Here is a 13783-nt window from a genome sequence, read left to right on the forward strand (position 1 = left end):
GAAAACATTGTTTCAGACATAATGAGCCACCTCTTCCCTTTTTAACGCGGCAGCTTTCACGTATCCCAACTGAGGCGTTGTGAGCTATTTTAACGAGAAGAGGTGCCCGGCGAACTCGTTTTACTCTATCGATCACGGCGTTTATATCGCGTATAATGGTCGTATCAGTAGCTGGCCGGGAGCGGCACGCTGGCCGGCCGGTGTCGGCTCGCGCCCAGCGGGGTTCGCGCGCGCGTCGGTCCGCTCGGACGGCCTCAGCGCCTGGGGCCAGCGCTGCCCGGACACCGGGCACCGACGGAGCGCCAAAAAACCGCGGGGGACGGCATCGATCACGGCTGTGGAGCGGCGCCGCCACCGCCGGCCTGACATCTTATTTGTGCCGCGAAAGGATTCAGGAAGCCGCGCTAATCAGTTATCGAATCATTATCAAATTGATGGCAATAAATGATGATTGAGCGCGCGCGGCCGCTAATGACTGCGGCGGTCGGCGGCGCCAGTGCGGCCTTTTTAGGCCGGCCGTTCCTATTAGAGTCGGCTACCGTCGGACGCCGGTCGCGGCCGGCCGCGCGCCGCCGGCAGTGTAATGAGCCGGAGAGCACGTCAGATGTCGACCGCGGGCCGCCGCGTCGGTCCGAGCGCGAGCCGACCGCAGGGTGACCGCCGGCCGGCCCGGGAGATGAGCGGATAATTCGGCAAATTGGAAAGGGCCCGCGCCGACACCTGCTGGCCGTGGCTATTAGTTCCCTGTGGTCGCGACCGGAGCCGACACCAGAGCTGGAGCCGAGCTGGGCGCCGAGATGGACGCCCGCGAGATGCCCGATCTGGGAATGAGGACGACGTCAACGGCCTCTGGTCCAACGCAATGCAGTCGGCAGCCCTTGTTCTCGCGGTCACCGGGTCTTGATGTCCAGCTCAGAACAGGATAGATAGATAGAATAAATTTATTTCATTAATCATAACACGTACAAAACAATGATCGCCAATTGGTGCAAAAGCAATCTTGCTTAAATCGCAGCACCTTTCGGCTCTTATGTGCTATCACACGAGTCGGATCACCTCACCACTGCACGCACGCCCGCGCCGCACCCGCAGCGACCGCCGCCACGCCGCCGCCACCGCCGCCGACCCGCCCGACCACTCCGGCTCCGGCCGGCCCGAGGGGCCAGCCCGCCAACCCGATAGACTATCTGAAACGTCCTGTATCGGATAAGAATTTTTGAAAGAGCTGGGCCACCACTCGGTCGCCACCTCCCGCAGGACTGGGTCCATTTAATAACAAAGTCAGCAAATCAGAGGAGCGGAGAACAGGAACGTTAATTGATGGATACTCAAGGCTCTAAATAGGCGATCACGAACATTTCGGTAAATAGGACAGTCTAAAAGAAAGTGACGAACAGTTTCACTGGGTGACCCGCATTGACATTGAGGGGAATCAGTCATCAGAAAGCTGTAGGGGGAAAAGGTGAGCGTTGAGCTGAGACATCCCGACCCTTAGCCTAGTGTGAACCCTGTTTCCAAATTTGGTACCGTAGGAGATTGTAGGATGGTACCGTAGGATAGAAATTGTAGCATAACTTGTCGTGTGCGCTTGCATATGCACCTGCATTCTTGCAATGGAACCTAAGATATGCAAAGCCCAAGTTATCTGGTAGACCATAGGACACTTGCATCACTGATTATTACGAGTTCCTACTCCAGGATTGGAACCAGGTTATTGCAACCTCGACCCATAGCGCTTCTCCAGTCTCCTTGAAGATAAACGACACTGCCTTGTCATATTATTTACATTCAGTCGATCAACCAGAAAAAGCCAACGCTTATTTGCGAAACCTAACGACGAGCTAAACAAGCACTAGGTGTCATTTGTCGCGCGTCAAATGGCATCCATCCACCTCTTTGTCATTTATCGCGCCGCAGCAATAAAAAGACCCTGCGATCGCTGTTTGCGCCTCGTCAGGGCGCTGGAACGCCGCTGAAGTACCAGTGCCTGCTCGCGGGGTATCTCTGGCACGATGTGCCGTCTCATACCTCCCGAGGCGGGGTGTCGGTGGGAGCTGTCGGGCTGCGTGCTCGGCCGGTAAACAGTCGCCACCTCCCGTGCGAGGAGGCCGGCCACCATCCGGGTGGTCCCGGCTCTATCGGCGAGCCCCGCCGCCGAGTGGCTGCCGTCAGCGGCTAATTGTCCGCGCCGCAGATGCTAATACCCGGCCGCACGGAAACATTCGGATATTCTCGCGTGCCACGGCGGAGATTTAGCAAACCTGCTCACGATCCATGGATTATGTTAATTTGATTGATTCATAGGGATTCTTTCTACTGCTTTGCAATAAAAAAAGTAGATGCGTTCCCCCTAAAAATAAGAATACGCTTGTTGAACTTCATAAAGAAAGACACATCATAAGTCGTAACAGGGAATGATGAACGTAAAACCAATGTCGGGGTTAGTCGATCACAAATTCTTCATGATGAACGTCCCACTTTTTACGCTGCAATAGTTCTTTCTACACTGTCCTGCCTCCCACGCTTTGCACCTGCACGGCTCACCTCCTAGTCCAATCCCCGCTGCCGTGTCGTGCCGTGCCGTGTCACGGCATGTCGTGCCTCGTGACACGGTGCCGTGTCGGTCTCACCGCGCGCGGCAGGAACCGCGCTGCCACCATTTTTGGCGCGCTAACCGGCCGCCATCATTGTGTTTGCTCAGAGTTTTGCGCGCGCCGGCCGGCCGCCGCTCTGTCGTGACGGGTCCGGCCGAAAACTGGCCCGCCTCCGGGCGGCTCCATTGTTTGGAATGCACTGGCTCGCCGGCGGCACGGCTCGTCACGCCGGGCGGTCACGAGGCGGCGCGGCGCGCGCGGAAGTTCGTGACGCGCCGCCGGTGTTTTGCCGTGTGACGCAGGAGCGGCCAGCGCGCGTAGCGCGCGGTGCGCTCCGGTGGCGCCGATTTTTGGCGCCGGACCACTGCTCTGCCATGGACACGGTGCTGTGTCTCGATTTCGGAAGCGAAACGCTCGGGCGGCGGTAAAAATGGACGGGTAATTGCATCCTCTCGGCGGCTTTCTCCGACGCAGTGGCCACCAGTGGGGCGCAGCTCGGCGCTCGTGTGCTCTGAGCTGTCTCATTCTTCTGTAGATTGGCTGCACAGAGCGCAGTTCGCGTGTCCCGCCGCGCAGAACGACCGCCACAATAGATAACAAGTCGGGTGCTGATGTGTGTAAATTGCCCGGCGCGCAGCACCTATCAATTTGCCGTCGAGCGCGGCGTCGTATCAATCGCTTCCTTGCAGCTTTCCTGCCGGCATTGGAGGCCAATGTGGCAATTAACCGGGGCTGCCGGGCCGCCACAACCCGCTGATAATCAGTGTTTTCGCGCACTGCCGCGCCACCGACGATTTGCACTCAAGAGCAAACACGACTACTGCCACCCGATGGCGGTCTCTCGTGTCTCTTTGGATGGTCTCGACAATCAACAGGAAACCCCCTTGCCTTCCCTCGCCGTCCGTTCCTCCCTTCCCCTCCTCAGATCTCTGCGGCGCCTGCCGTCGCGCGGATCCGGCCCGCGGCCGTCCGTGCGTCAGTCCGTGAGTTTCGTCAGTCTCGGCGTCACGCCTGCCGCCTCGGTTCTCGTCCGGCACCGTGTGTAATGAACAGTGCGCCGAGCACGGGGGCAGTTACGGCGCCGCGCTGCCTTGATGGATTGGTGGCGGCCACGTCAGCGCGCGCTCACCGCGCCGCTCGGTGGACCGGCCCAGCAGACTGCAGTCGCTGTAGCGGAGTTAGGAGGCTGTGAGCTCCTCGGCCTGACGACTGGTCCTTACGACCCAGTCTGACCGTCTGTCCGTCTGTCCATCCATTCACCCGCCACCCATCCACTTGTTCAAAAGTCCACCGATCCACCAGTCCACTCGTTCGCCTGCCAGTCCGTTCGTTCTTTCACTTGCCTCCATGTTCGTCCACCGGCCCACCCGTCCGCTCGTCCGCAGGTCCACTCGCCACTAGCCAGCACAAAGCTGCCATACATCACAGCAAGACGGTCGTAAAGCCGTCCCGACAATTAGCCGACAAAGCCGACTCCGTGTAAAACACACCACTGGCACGCTCATTATTCGCTGTTCTCGTGTTCTGGCCGTGTTATCGGGGGCTGACAAAACCCACAGGGTTCGCGCGAGCCGCACTGACAATGCAGTGGCGGCGGGTCGCTTTTGATCTCCGCTGCAATAACTCAGCGATCTCACACACCTAGCGTTTGAGTAATTGAAAACTGTGCTCTCCCCTCAGCTGCGCACACCTACTAATCATAGGCTGCGCTTACAGAAAATAAATCAGACCAGGTGGAAAATAAAGGGATACCACGACGGTGACCTGTTATTTGTTCAGCTCGCGCGTCTTTGTGGGAGCCAGTGGCGGCGAGGTGGCGGTGGGGTGGACAGCGGCGCTGTCGGCCCCGGCACTCGTGTTGGAATGCGGCGCTGGGCGCTCGACGCTCGGCGTCCCGCCCAGGGGCTCGCACTGGTGTCCCTGCTCCTGCTCGGACGCCACTGACGAGCCGCCGTGGCCAGCGGTCACGCCCGAGTGCGCCGGCAGCGGCCGGGCACAGGGTGAGCTAATGTCCCGGCATGGGCCGCTGCAAATGATGCTCCACACTCCTTTGAACATGTGTGCTTAACAGTTCTCCACAACAAAACGGAATGTATCCAGAATAGTTTATGGTATCAAGCATATTAAAAATCAAATCATTTCGGTATCCAGTTTATTTTCTAATGAAAATTGAGAAGGGCGAAATCCATAAATATATCCTACACTTTCCAAACTCCTCTGCAACAGCACCGCGCATTTGGCTGGGCATAATTCACAGAGCTACGCCCCAAATTCCCAGAGTTTCATGAGAGCCTGCGGATGGCGTCAAACTAAGGTGAGATTGGCGTCAAATAGCCGACATTAAGTGCGATGACAAGCCGATCGGGCGTCATACGATCCGTTGCCAGTCGGTGGTTTGGGACTGACCCCGTGGAACGTTCAGCGCCTAATGTCTTTGTTCAACAGCGCAATATATGGGCCCGTATTTCATTCACGTAATAAGCAATGTAAGTCATAGTACAATGACTTAATGACTGTTATTCTGCAGTAATTCATTTTATGGTAACATAATCAGTTGTAATTCTTACCAAGAACAAAGTGCTGTTTTAATTTACCTATTGCATTCATCATGCAAGTCACCGATCGTGCCATGGGAGAGAAGAACGAACGGAAGTTGGGTCAAAAACTGCGCAGTATGGCACATTGATAGGAAGCTGATAAGGAATCCACGTCCATACACATACCGTGATACCATATAGCAGTTATTATCATATCAGAAGGCTTCTTGTGTTACTTTTATATAATCGATACGTCTTGCTAGATCATAAAAAAAACAAGCAAGGGCTGCATCACAAAATAATATATGCTTGTCAACAACCCACTTGAGGAAACATTCATAAATGATAAAAGTTGTTAAAAAATGTCGAAAATGCTGAACCAATAATCACATCCGCCTCATTAATGTCACTACGATAGTCCTAGAACGGAGACGTAAAACATCTTCCCTCGTTCAGGCAGGACTATCAGATACACAAATGTCCTTGAACTCGGCCATTTTCTTACTCACCTAAAAAAGTACGTCGATAACTTGTGATGCTATAGAGTCGAAACAGGGAATCCTTCAAAACATCAATATTTCAGCCCGCACAGTCAAAACACATGGGAAGGGCTGTCCTTCAGCCGGGAGGCAAGTTCTGCGCAACTCAAGCTCCGCCTCTTCAGAGTTTTACACGCTGAGGTAAAACGCATCCAGGCTAACGACATCGTGTAATTATTCCGCAACATATTGTTCCAAACTGGGCCCAATTTCCACCGAAAAACAGCCACTCTACTTCCTCATAAGACGGGCGTCGGCGTGGCAGTGCACCCGTTCGTGCCCGGGGATGTCAACAGGGCCGCGCAAAAAGCCGATAAAAATGTTCACCGCGACAGAAAAATGAGTGGGAAGATGTCGCGCTGTCGACCGCTTCCGGTCAGGGCGGCTATTTTTGTTTGAGATTTTAATTTGCGAAATTGGTCGACGCACGCGATCGGCGTCGACCTGCGGGACGTTCTAATAGTGGCTGTCTGCCCTCGGGGGCTGACGGAAGGGTGGGGGCGAAGACGGGGATGTGGGTGGGAACGCAAAGGTGGCAGAGATTCCGCTTCAGCTTGTTCATTGGTGATTACGTATGAAGGATTTTGTAGTGCCACCAGGCACCAGCTGGTTGTTGTAGAGTTGGAAAGAGGAAGAGGGAGGGTGGAGAGTGAGAGGTGTGAAAGGGAAGAGGGACGAGCTTGAAAGAAAAATATGAAGACAGAGTCAGGTACATTCGTTTGGATAAATAGATGGATAGAAAAAGCGAGAGAGAGAGAGAGAGAGAGGGAGAGAGAGAGAAAGAAGAGAGAGAGAGAGAGCGAGAGAGAGAGGGAGAGAGAGAGAGAGCGACGACAGAGGGACAGAGAGACAAAGGGAAAGAGGGACAGAGGGAAAGAGAGACAGCGAAGAGAAGTTCAGTATTCAATGAATTTTACTGTTCCCTACTGACCCGGTATTACCCTACCACCAGAGCATCTGTTTAATTGCAAAGTGCTGATCCCAAATGTAGCCCCACTTCTACCAATGCACTTTTTAAATCAGAATCAACTAAAAGAGAAATCAGAACCAACAGCTAGAGTGAGTAGTAATCTTCAGTTACCTGCTCAACACGTTGTTTTCTGTGCCTAGTATTGCATGCCTTTCACAATGACAGTGCCCGTACCATTCAGTGATACTTTACGGTGTCTTTGCATGCCAGCTCAGCTGATGACTTACCAGAGGCTGACTCTAAATATAGCACCTACGCTGCTAACGTTGCTACAGGTTGTCACCGTTATGTTGTAAATATTTCTAACCATCTTATTTCAGAACGGATATTGTGTAATTAGCAGCAGCCAGGGTTAGCTCTGCCAACAAAGTCAGTATGAGTGAGATACTGGCTACACTAATTGCAGCGAACATAAATAGAAACAAGCTAGAGTTATGCCGTTCATATTCCAGTAGCACGTAAGCACTGGCATACATTAGTAAGCGACTCGCAATTGATGGTGTTTTCTCTCGTGAGCCATCAGTCACTGGGACCAACATCGTAAAGGCTGGCCGACATGCCTGTTACAAGAATAGCGCACGCCACACGGAGAGAGAAAGAGAAAGAGAGAGAGAGAGAGAGAGAGAGAGAGAGAGAGAGAGAGAGAGAGAGAGAGAGAGAGAAAGAGAGAGAGAAAGAGAGAGAGAGAGAGAGAGAGAGAAAGAGAGAGAGAAAGAGAGAAAGAGAGAGAGCGTGCAGAGTTGGCAGAGGACCCCGTTTGGGGACTGGGACGTGCTCTGGGCAGAGGGGGGAGACGATGATTACCGCCCCACATCTAATCGCGGCCACACGTCACACGCAGTCACGCGCTTATCGTCTTCGTCTTCAATTACATCACTCAGCATATGGTGTGTCTGTGTGTCTGCGCCGAGCGGGGTGTGTGTGTGTGGTGGGCCGGGCCTCGTGTCACGGGGTGTCACGCAGTGTCACGCGCCGTGAGGAGGTGCGACACGCAGTCGGCGCGGCCGTTAATCGAATACGTCGCCGGAGTCGGCCGCTGCACACAGGAGGAGGGGACGACACGACAGGGTGACGGCCTTTGTGTCTGGAGACCTGACCTGCGGCTGACCTGAGGGGTAGCCAGGGAGTGTGAGGCGCGAGTCTCGTCCGCGCATATAACCGTAATCAGGTGTGCACACAGACCTCACCACACAACACCTATAAATGAAATCCATGAAATGAACACCTAGTATTGACACCTATTAAATGATTTAAACAGCATCGAGGCCTTACCCACTTATTGGCTTCGAATATCTAATAATCAATAATCATTTCAACTTTTGTGTTGTAATATCACCCTTCCACGAACACTGATCGAGCATTTTTCTCGCATATGCTTGGATGCATCTCAGGTCAGGACATTCAACATCAAAAATAGTAGAACTCATAAACGTTCCTTCAGTCATGCAAAAAGCCGTCAGGTTTCCTTCTGTTCAATGACATAATTACGGCATGACGAATGCCCTCGTATATATTGTTTTACGTTTTGGTGTGCAGCGCACCAGAAATAGAAATAACTTACAACCACAGTGGCATCACATAAATAATCCACCGTCACCCTAATGCCTGTAAATATGTGTTTCACGCACATATTTTACAATGGCCTGTCATTGACATGCGCATGTGCAAAGTTATGAACACTAATTTCCACATCAACACGTACGGGGAAATTCCGTTTCAAACGTGCAGTGACGGACCCAGGACCGGAATTATTACCGGAAACCGCCTAACAGCTGCTAATGGTGTGAGTATTGACACCCGCCTATATTTACCTGAAATGGCAGAGTGCACACCTCAATATACTTACGTCTTGTTTACGAGTGGCGAAGGTGGCCAGTTAACAGAATCGCAGCCGATGGTAATCTGATGGGACAATGCCTTACGGGGAACTACATATAGCAGTAACCGATCCCGCTCGGGTTAATCGAACAAATAGACGGTATGGTAATTGAGTGGGCAATGACTGCTCGAACACTTCTGTAAATCGAGCAGCAACTGCTGATCGATACATTGGAGGCATCAAATCACCTACTGATGAACACGTAACTGCATTTTACGCACCCCCAATTCACCATAAAGATGTGAATTGCCGGTTCGTTCTAGAAGTACATTAAGCTAATGCGACAACAGACATTTAACGGTAGATAATGCAACACCGCACAGCACGAGTGCGTTGTTCCTCGGCACGGGGCAACGCAGTGAAATTTTGCGGATTATCCACTTGTCCATATTTACATCAGCAGTCTCTTTTATCACCGGTTCTTGGCCTCCCATTGTAATAATTCAGGCGGCGCGACCACCGATTCCCTCACTTTGGTATCGCAATATTCCCGCACGAGCTTAACAACCGTCTGTATAAAGGCTTAAAATGGACAACCAGTTTCTAAGGAACATAAATATGCAAATGTATTCATTTCAAAATAAGTTAAAATGCTTATGCGTGCTCTGGTGGATGTGATCACCTGGAGAACGGAATACCCTGGGTAGCTAACAAGCCCACTTAGTTTCAGAAAGCGTCGCATCTAACGAATCCTGCTCCGTATTTTACCCAGGTACGCGCAGTGCGCCAGTTGAGGGCGCCGATACGGTCCAGCTCCAGCATCACGGGCTCCATCCATCTCTTGTTTCGAGTTCATTAGGCCGATATGACTGTGGCCGGCCGACGGAATGGCCATATCTCACCTATAAATATCAGCTGAGAGGCCGGCGTGACACACTGCGGCCCGGCCGCCAGATGGGAGGCGCGCGGGCTGAGTGGGGTGCAGGAGACTGGCCTGGTCAGACGTGCCGCGGGGTGCAGGGGAGGGTGCCTGGTTTGGGGTGAGGACCTTGGTATTTACAGACCAGTGTGAAGGTAGAATTTAGAATGTAGACGTAGAGGTCAGAGTGATCTAGTGGCGGAGGCCGATGTCTCCCAGTTGTCGGGAGGTATCTGCTCGCCACTAAGGACGACGCGCTGTGGAATATCGTCCATGTGTCTCAAATACGGGCATCGCGAGCATTATGCTACACATCCATTACCGCTGTGACTGTGGTGACGACGACTGTGCTTCCAGTCGTCTCACTTCAGCCGCCACCACGACCGTGTGTGTTGGTAGTAATGTGATAACCTAACGGGGCGGGAGTCATTCTTAACCCATTTCGCCACTTATTGAGCACTGATTATGCCCTTCTTCCATAAGGAGGACATCCCCTTCAATCAGCAAATCAATGACAGCTCAATGCCCCGTTCCCGATAACCCCGAATACATCCTTCTTCCTCATCTCCAGAGGCCTTGATCGTCATTCTTTAGCCCGTTCCGCACTCACCTGTGGTGGAGTGTCTCCTCATCTTCAGCCCGGCGAGCGGCGGCGGCAGCCGCTCTCAGTTTGATCCTGTTCCGGTGATCTACCGTGTCCATACGGCGGCGACAGTAAGCCGATTGTGGCCGCGTTTTTCGGCGGCCGCTCGCGTCAGCGCCGAGTGGCGGCTCCTCTGTTCGTTCCGCTCGCGCGCCGCTGCTGACAGCTGCAGACAGTGGCGCACGATGAGCATACTGAACAGACGAGCTGACAGCAGGACCGACAGACACGGTCTGACACTAATGTGATGGCGGCATTACATGGGTGAGGGCTGCGCCGCTGAACAGTGGAAAGCAAGAGCTGTGTGTGATGAGCTGAGTGGCAAAACAAGCAGTGGTTTGAGCATGCTGAACTCTGAAGCGCAACACCAAATAAAAATGCACAATCGGATGGGAGTAATTAACCACACCACTGTCATACGAGGCAGGGGAAGTGTTATCACAGTTGCAGCAGGCACTGCCACTATCATCACGTAGAGGAGCAGGACTTGTAATTTTGTGTCCACGAAAGATAATGACTAGTTTGCTTGCTATTTATTCCGACTTCAATTTCGAGCTATGAACAGTTGAACACCCGGTGCATGGTCATTAACATCAGCTTTACAATGTCCATTTATAGCGTTCATAATTGTACTAGCCCATCAACATTTCATGAAGTGAAAATGCGTTTGATGCTCGTTTGATAGACAATGTGAGGACGCGAGGCCGCGTTTGAAGCGAACTTAGTGATTAGCAGGCTAACCAAGAACAAATTCGCTTCTATCACTGAATGAAATTAACATTAATATGCCGGCAGATTTGTGTCTCAACTCTCATCTCTAGGTATCATTTACGTCGGTCAACAGTCGATGATACCACAATAGCCGTTGTGTCTCCCATCAGCCGCTTCATCAGACTAACTGTCCCGTCCCGACATGCTGCGTCATGCCATTTTACATTATTTCGACTTCTGGCCCGCCGCTCGACACACAAACTGAATTATCACTCCACAGCGTGGCGGGCCGATCACAAATGCATGACCCGCAGATAATGGCGCCTGTAAACATTAAAGACATCCCATTACTGCGTGTCATGACAGGAGGCGGCGCTGGCCGCTGAGCCGAGCGGTGGCGACCGTCCGTCCACCGGTCGGCGACAGGCGCGGCACAATGCCTCGGTCGGCAGCGGGCCGGAGGAGGCAGCCGTGCCCCGCCGCCGGGCGCGCGGCTGTTTGTGCATGCGACTCACTGCCGCCGTCCGACAAACTGGACCTCCGGCGGCCAGCCCACAAAGGGTGGACGGGGCACGTGCGCCGGCCGCCGCTGCCAGCTCGGACAGCCTGAATGGCCCGCGGCGGGGCTGGTGGCTGGACGGTAGTCGGGCTGAATGGTGCCCTCAGGCGGGCATTTGGCTCACAGAAGGACAGAGGTGAGGTCAGCGGCGGCTGAAAGGATCGTCTCAGTGGGACTGGAACGCGCGGGTGGTGACGGGCACTACGCTATGGACGGAAGCGGTGCAGTGTCACCCTTCAAGGATGATGTGGCGACAAGGCAGTGTGTGCCGTGAGTCGACAGAAAATTGTTTGTCGACCGCCGCACGGAGGGCCGAATTTACATGCCCCGCTATCCGAAATCGATCCGCGATCAGCGGGAAGCGGCGGTAAAATGAATTTGACTTTGTAATACATGCGTGATTAATTTGTTTGGTTTCAGGTGGAGCGATAAATTTGCCGCGGCCGCTCACCCGCTGCAAGCTGTCTCCTAAATTTCTGTTTTCATTTAGATGGCCGCGCTGGCGGCGGGGGTCGGCGGGCAACTGCAGGCGAGTCACGAACCCTGCTTCCTCCGCGGCTGCGGGATGGCCGCGCCGGGCCGTGTTTAATCATGTGCCGCACCGGGCGCCGGTGCCGCGGCCGGCCGGACGCAGTGCGCCTCACCCCTCTCCCTCTACCATGCTGCCTCCCACGGGCGCCGCCGCGCCGCGCGACCACCGCCCCCGGCGCCGCCTTTCTGGCACCTCGCCGACCAATGAGCGGCCGCGCGGCGGCCAGGCTCCGCCCCCGGCCGGCCGCTGGTGGCGGCGGCGCCGCCGATCGGCAGAGTCGCGCCGCCGCTGCCGCCGAGTGACGCACGACGCCGCGCTGTCTGCCGTCATCGCCAGTCGTCAGCAGTGTCGCACGTCATCAGCTCGCCCGTCATCGTCAGTGACCAGCCGTCGCCAGCTGTCACCAGCTCCAGCCGCCACCAGTTGGTCTGCGAAGACTCAGTGACGCCGCTGTGCTCCAGCCTCGCCCAGCACCACCGCCGCCGCCATGCCGCGCCCGACCCGTGAGTCATACGGCGACCAGAAGCCGCCCTACTCTTACATCTCGCTAACGGCCATGGCCATCGCCAACAGTCCCGAGCGCATGCTGCCGCTGTCCAGCATCTACCAGTTCATCATGGATCACTTCCCGTACTACCGTCAGAACGCCACCAAGTGGCAGAACTCGCTGCGCCACAACCTGAGCTACAACGACTGCTTCGTCAAGGTGCCGCGCCGGCCCGACCAGCCGGGCAAGGGCGCCTTCTGGACGCTTCACCCCAAGGCGCAGACCATGTTCGAGAACGGCTCGCTGCTGCGCAGGAGGAAGCGCTTCAAGCTGACCGAGGATGAGAAGGAGGTGGTGCGCGCCGTGCTGGCGGCCCAGTCGGCGCCGTGCCGCCCGGTGCCCTACGGCCGGCCACTGCCGCCGCCCGCCGCCCCCGCCGCCGCCGCCGCCGCCGCCGCCGCCGCGCCGTTTCCGGCCTACCCGCCGTGCGCCCCGGCCGGCCGGGCACGCCAGTCGTTCAGTGTGGAGAGCCTGGCCCAGTCGGACGCCCGGCCGGAGCCGGTGCGACCGGAGCCGCTGCACCGCGGCTACCTGAGCCGGCCCCAGCCGAGCCTGGCGCCGCTGCCGCCGCTGGCTCCCCTGCCCGCCTACGGGGTGCCGTGGGGGCCGTACTCGGCCGCCGCCGCCGCCGCCGCCTGCTACCCGGCTCCGCTGCGGCTGGCCGGCCTGAGCGGCGTGCTCGGCTACGCCCAGCACGGCCACCTGTCCCCGGGCGCCAGCTCGTCGCACTCCGAGTGCGAGTCGGCCTCGGACAGCGACCGGAGCTGCTAGGAGGCGCCAGTCAGTCCCGCACCCGCAGCTTCACAGATCAACCCCCTTATTGCCGGTTCAGAGAGGTCCCCCGCACCCCCGCAGGCCCGCCCGGCTCGGCACGGCGGCCGTGGCCTTTATCGTTCCTATGCTTTATCGATGTTTATGTATTTTATTGGTTTGCTGTTGTTGTTGTCTGTGTACCTGATGTCACGGCGAATGAGTGTCGATGTCAAATGACGTATATGCATCGGTGGTGCTATGTCAATGTCACCGCAGCTGTAACGAGAGGCATAAATATACTTCTCCATGATGAATAGCGCTGTCTGAGCTGGCAGAGAGATGGAGGAGCGACAGGGCCGACACAAGTGCCACTCAGCGGCGCCACCAGGCGGCGAAAAATTGAGACATTCTATTGAGTTGATGGGCGCGGGCCGAGCGGGTGCAGCGGGTGTATTAGAGGGTGGAGGCGCCGGATCTGTCGCCCGGGGGTCTGACTGCGGCTCGGTCACCGGACGAGCGCCGCGACGGCCTGTAATCTCCCGGCCCGGCCCGGCCGGTCATTAGGCGGGATTATGCAGAGCCAGCTGGGAGCTGAGGCGCCATTGCCGGGCCGGGCTGGACGCCACTGCACCGGTCGACCGGCGGAGGTGGCGACAGCGG

The 13783-nt window shown here is 55.7% G+C and overlaps 1 protein-coding gene across 1 annotated transcript; it reads left to right on the forward strand.

Annotated features, from left to right (window-relative positions):
- Positions 1 to 12123: 12123 nt before the first annotated feature.
- Positions 12124 to 13426, forward strand: LOC122378747 (fork head domain-containing protein FD5-like). The gene has a single exon (XM_043360205.1). The coding sequence runs from the start codon at positions 12311 to 12313 to the stop codon at positions 13139 to 13141; it is 831 nt and encodes a 276-aa protein (XP_043216140.1). The 5' UTR covers positions 12124 to 12310; the 3' UTR covers positions 13142 to 13426.
- The last annotated feature ends 357 nt before the right edge of the window (positions 13427 to 13783 follow it).

The sequence above is a fragment of the Amphibalanus amphitrite genome, unplaced genomic scaffold (genome assembly GCF_019059575.1).
Source record: "Amphibalanus amphitrite isolate SeventyFive unplaced genomic scaffold, NRLGWU_Aamphi_draft 000064F_arrow, whole genome shotgun sequence".
NCBI lineage: Eukaryota > Metazoa > Arthropoda > Thecostraca > Balanomorpha > Balanidae > Amphibalanus > Amphibalanus amphitrite.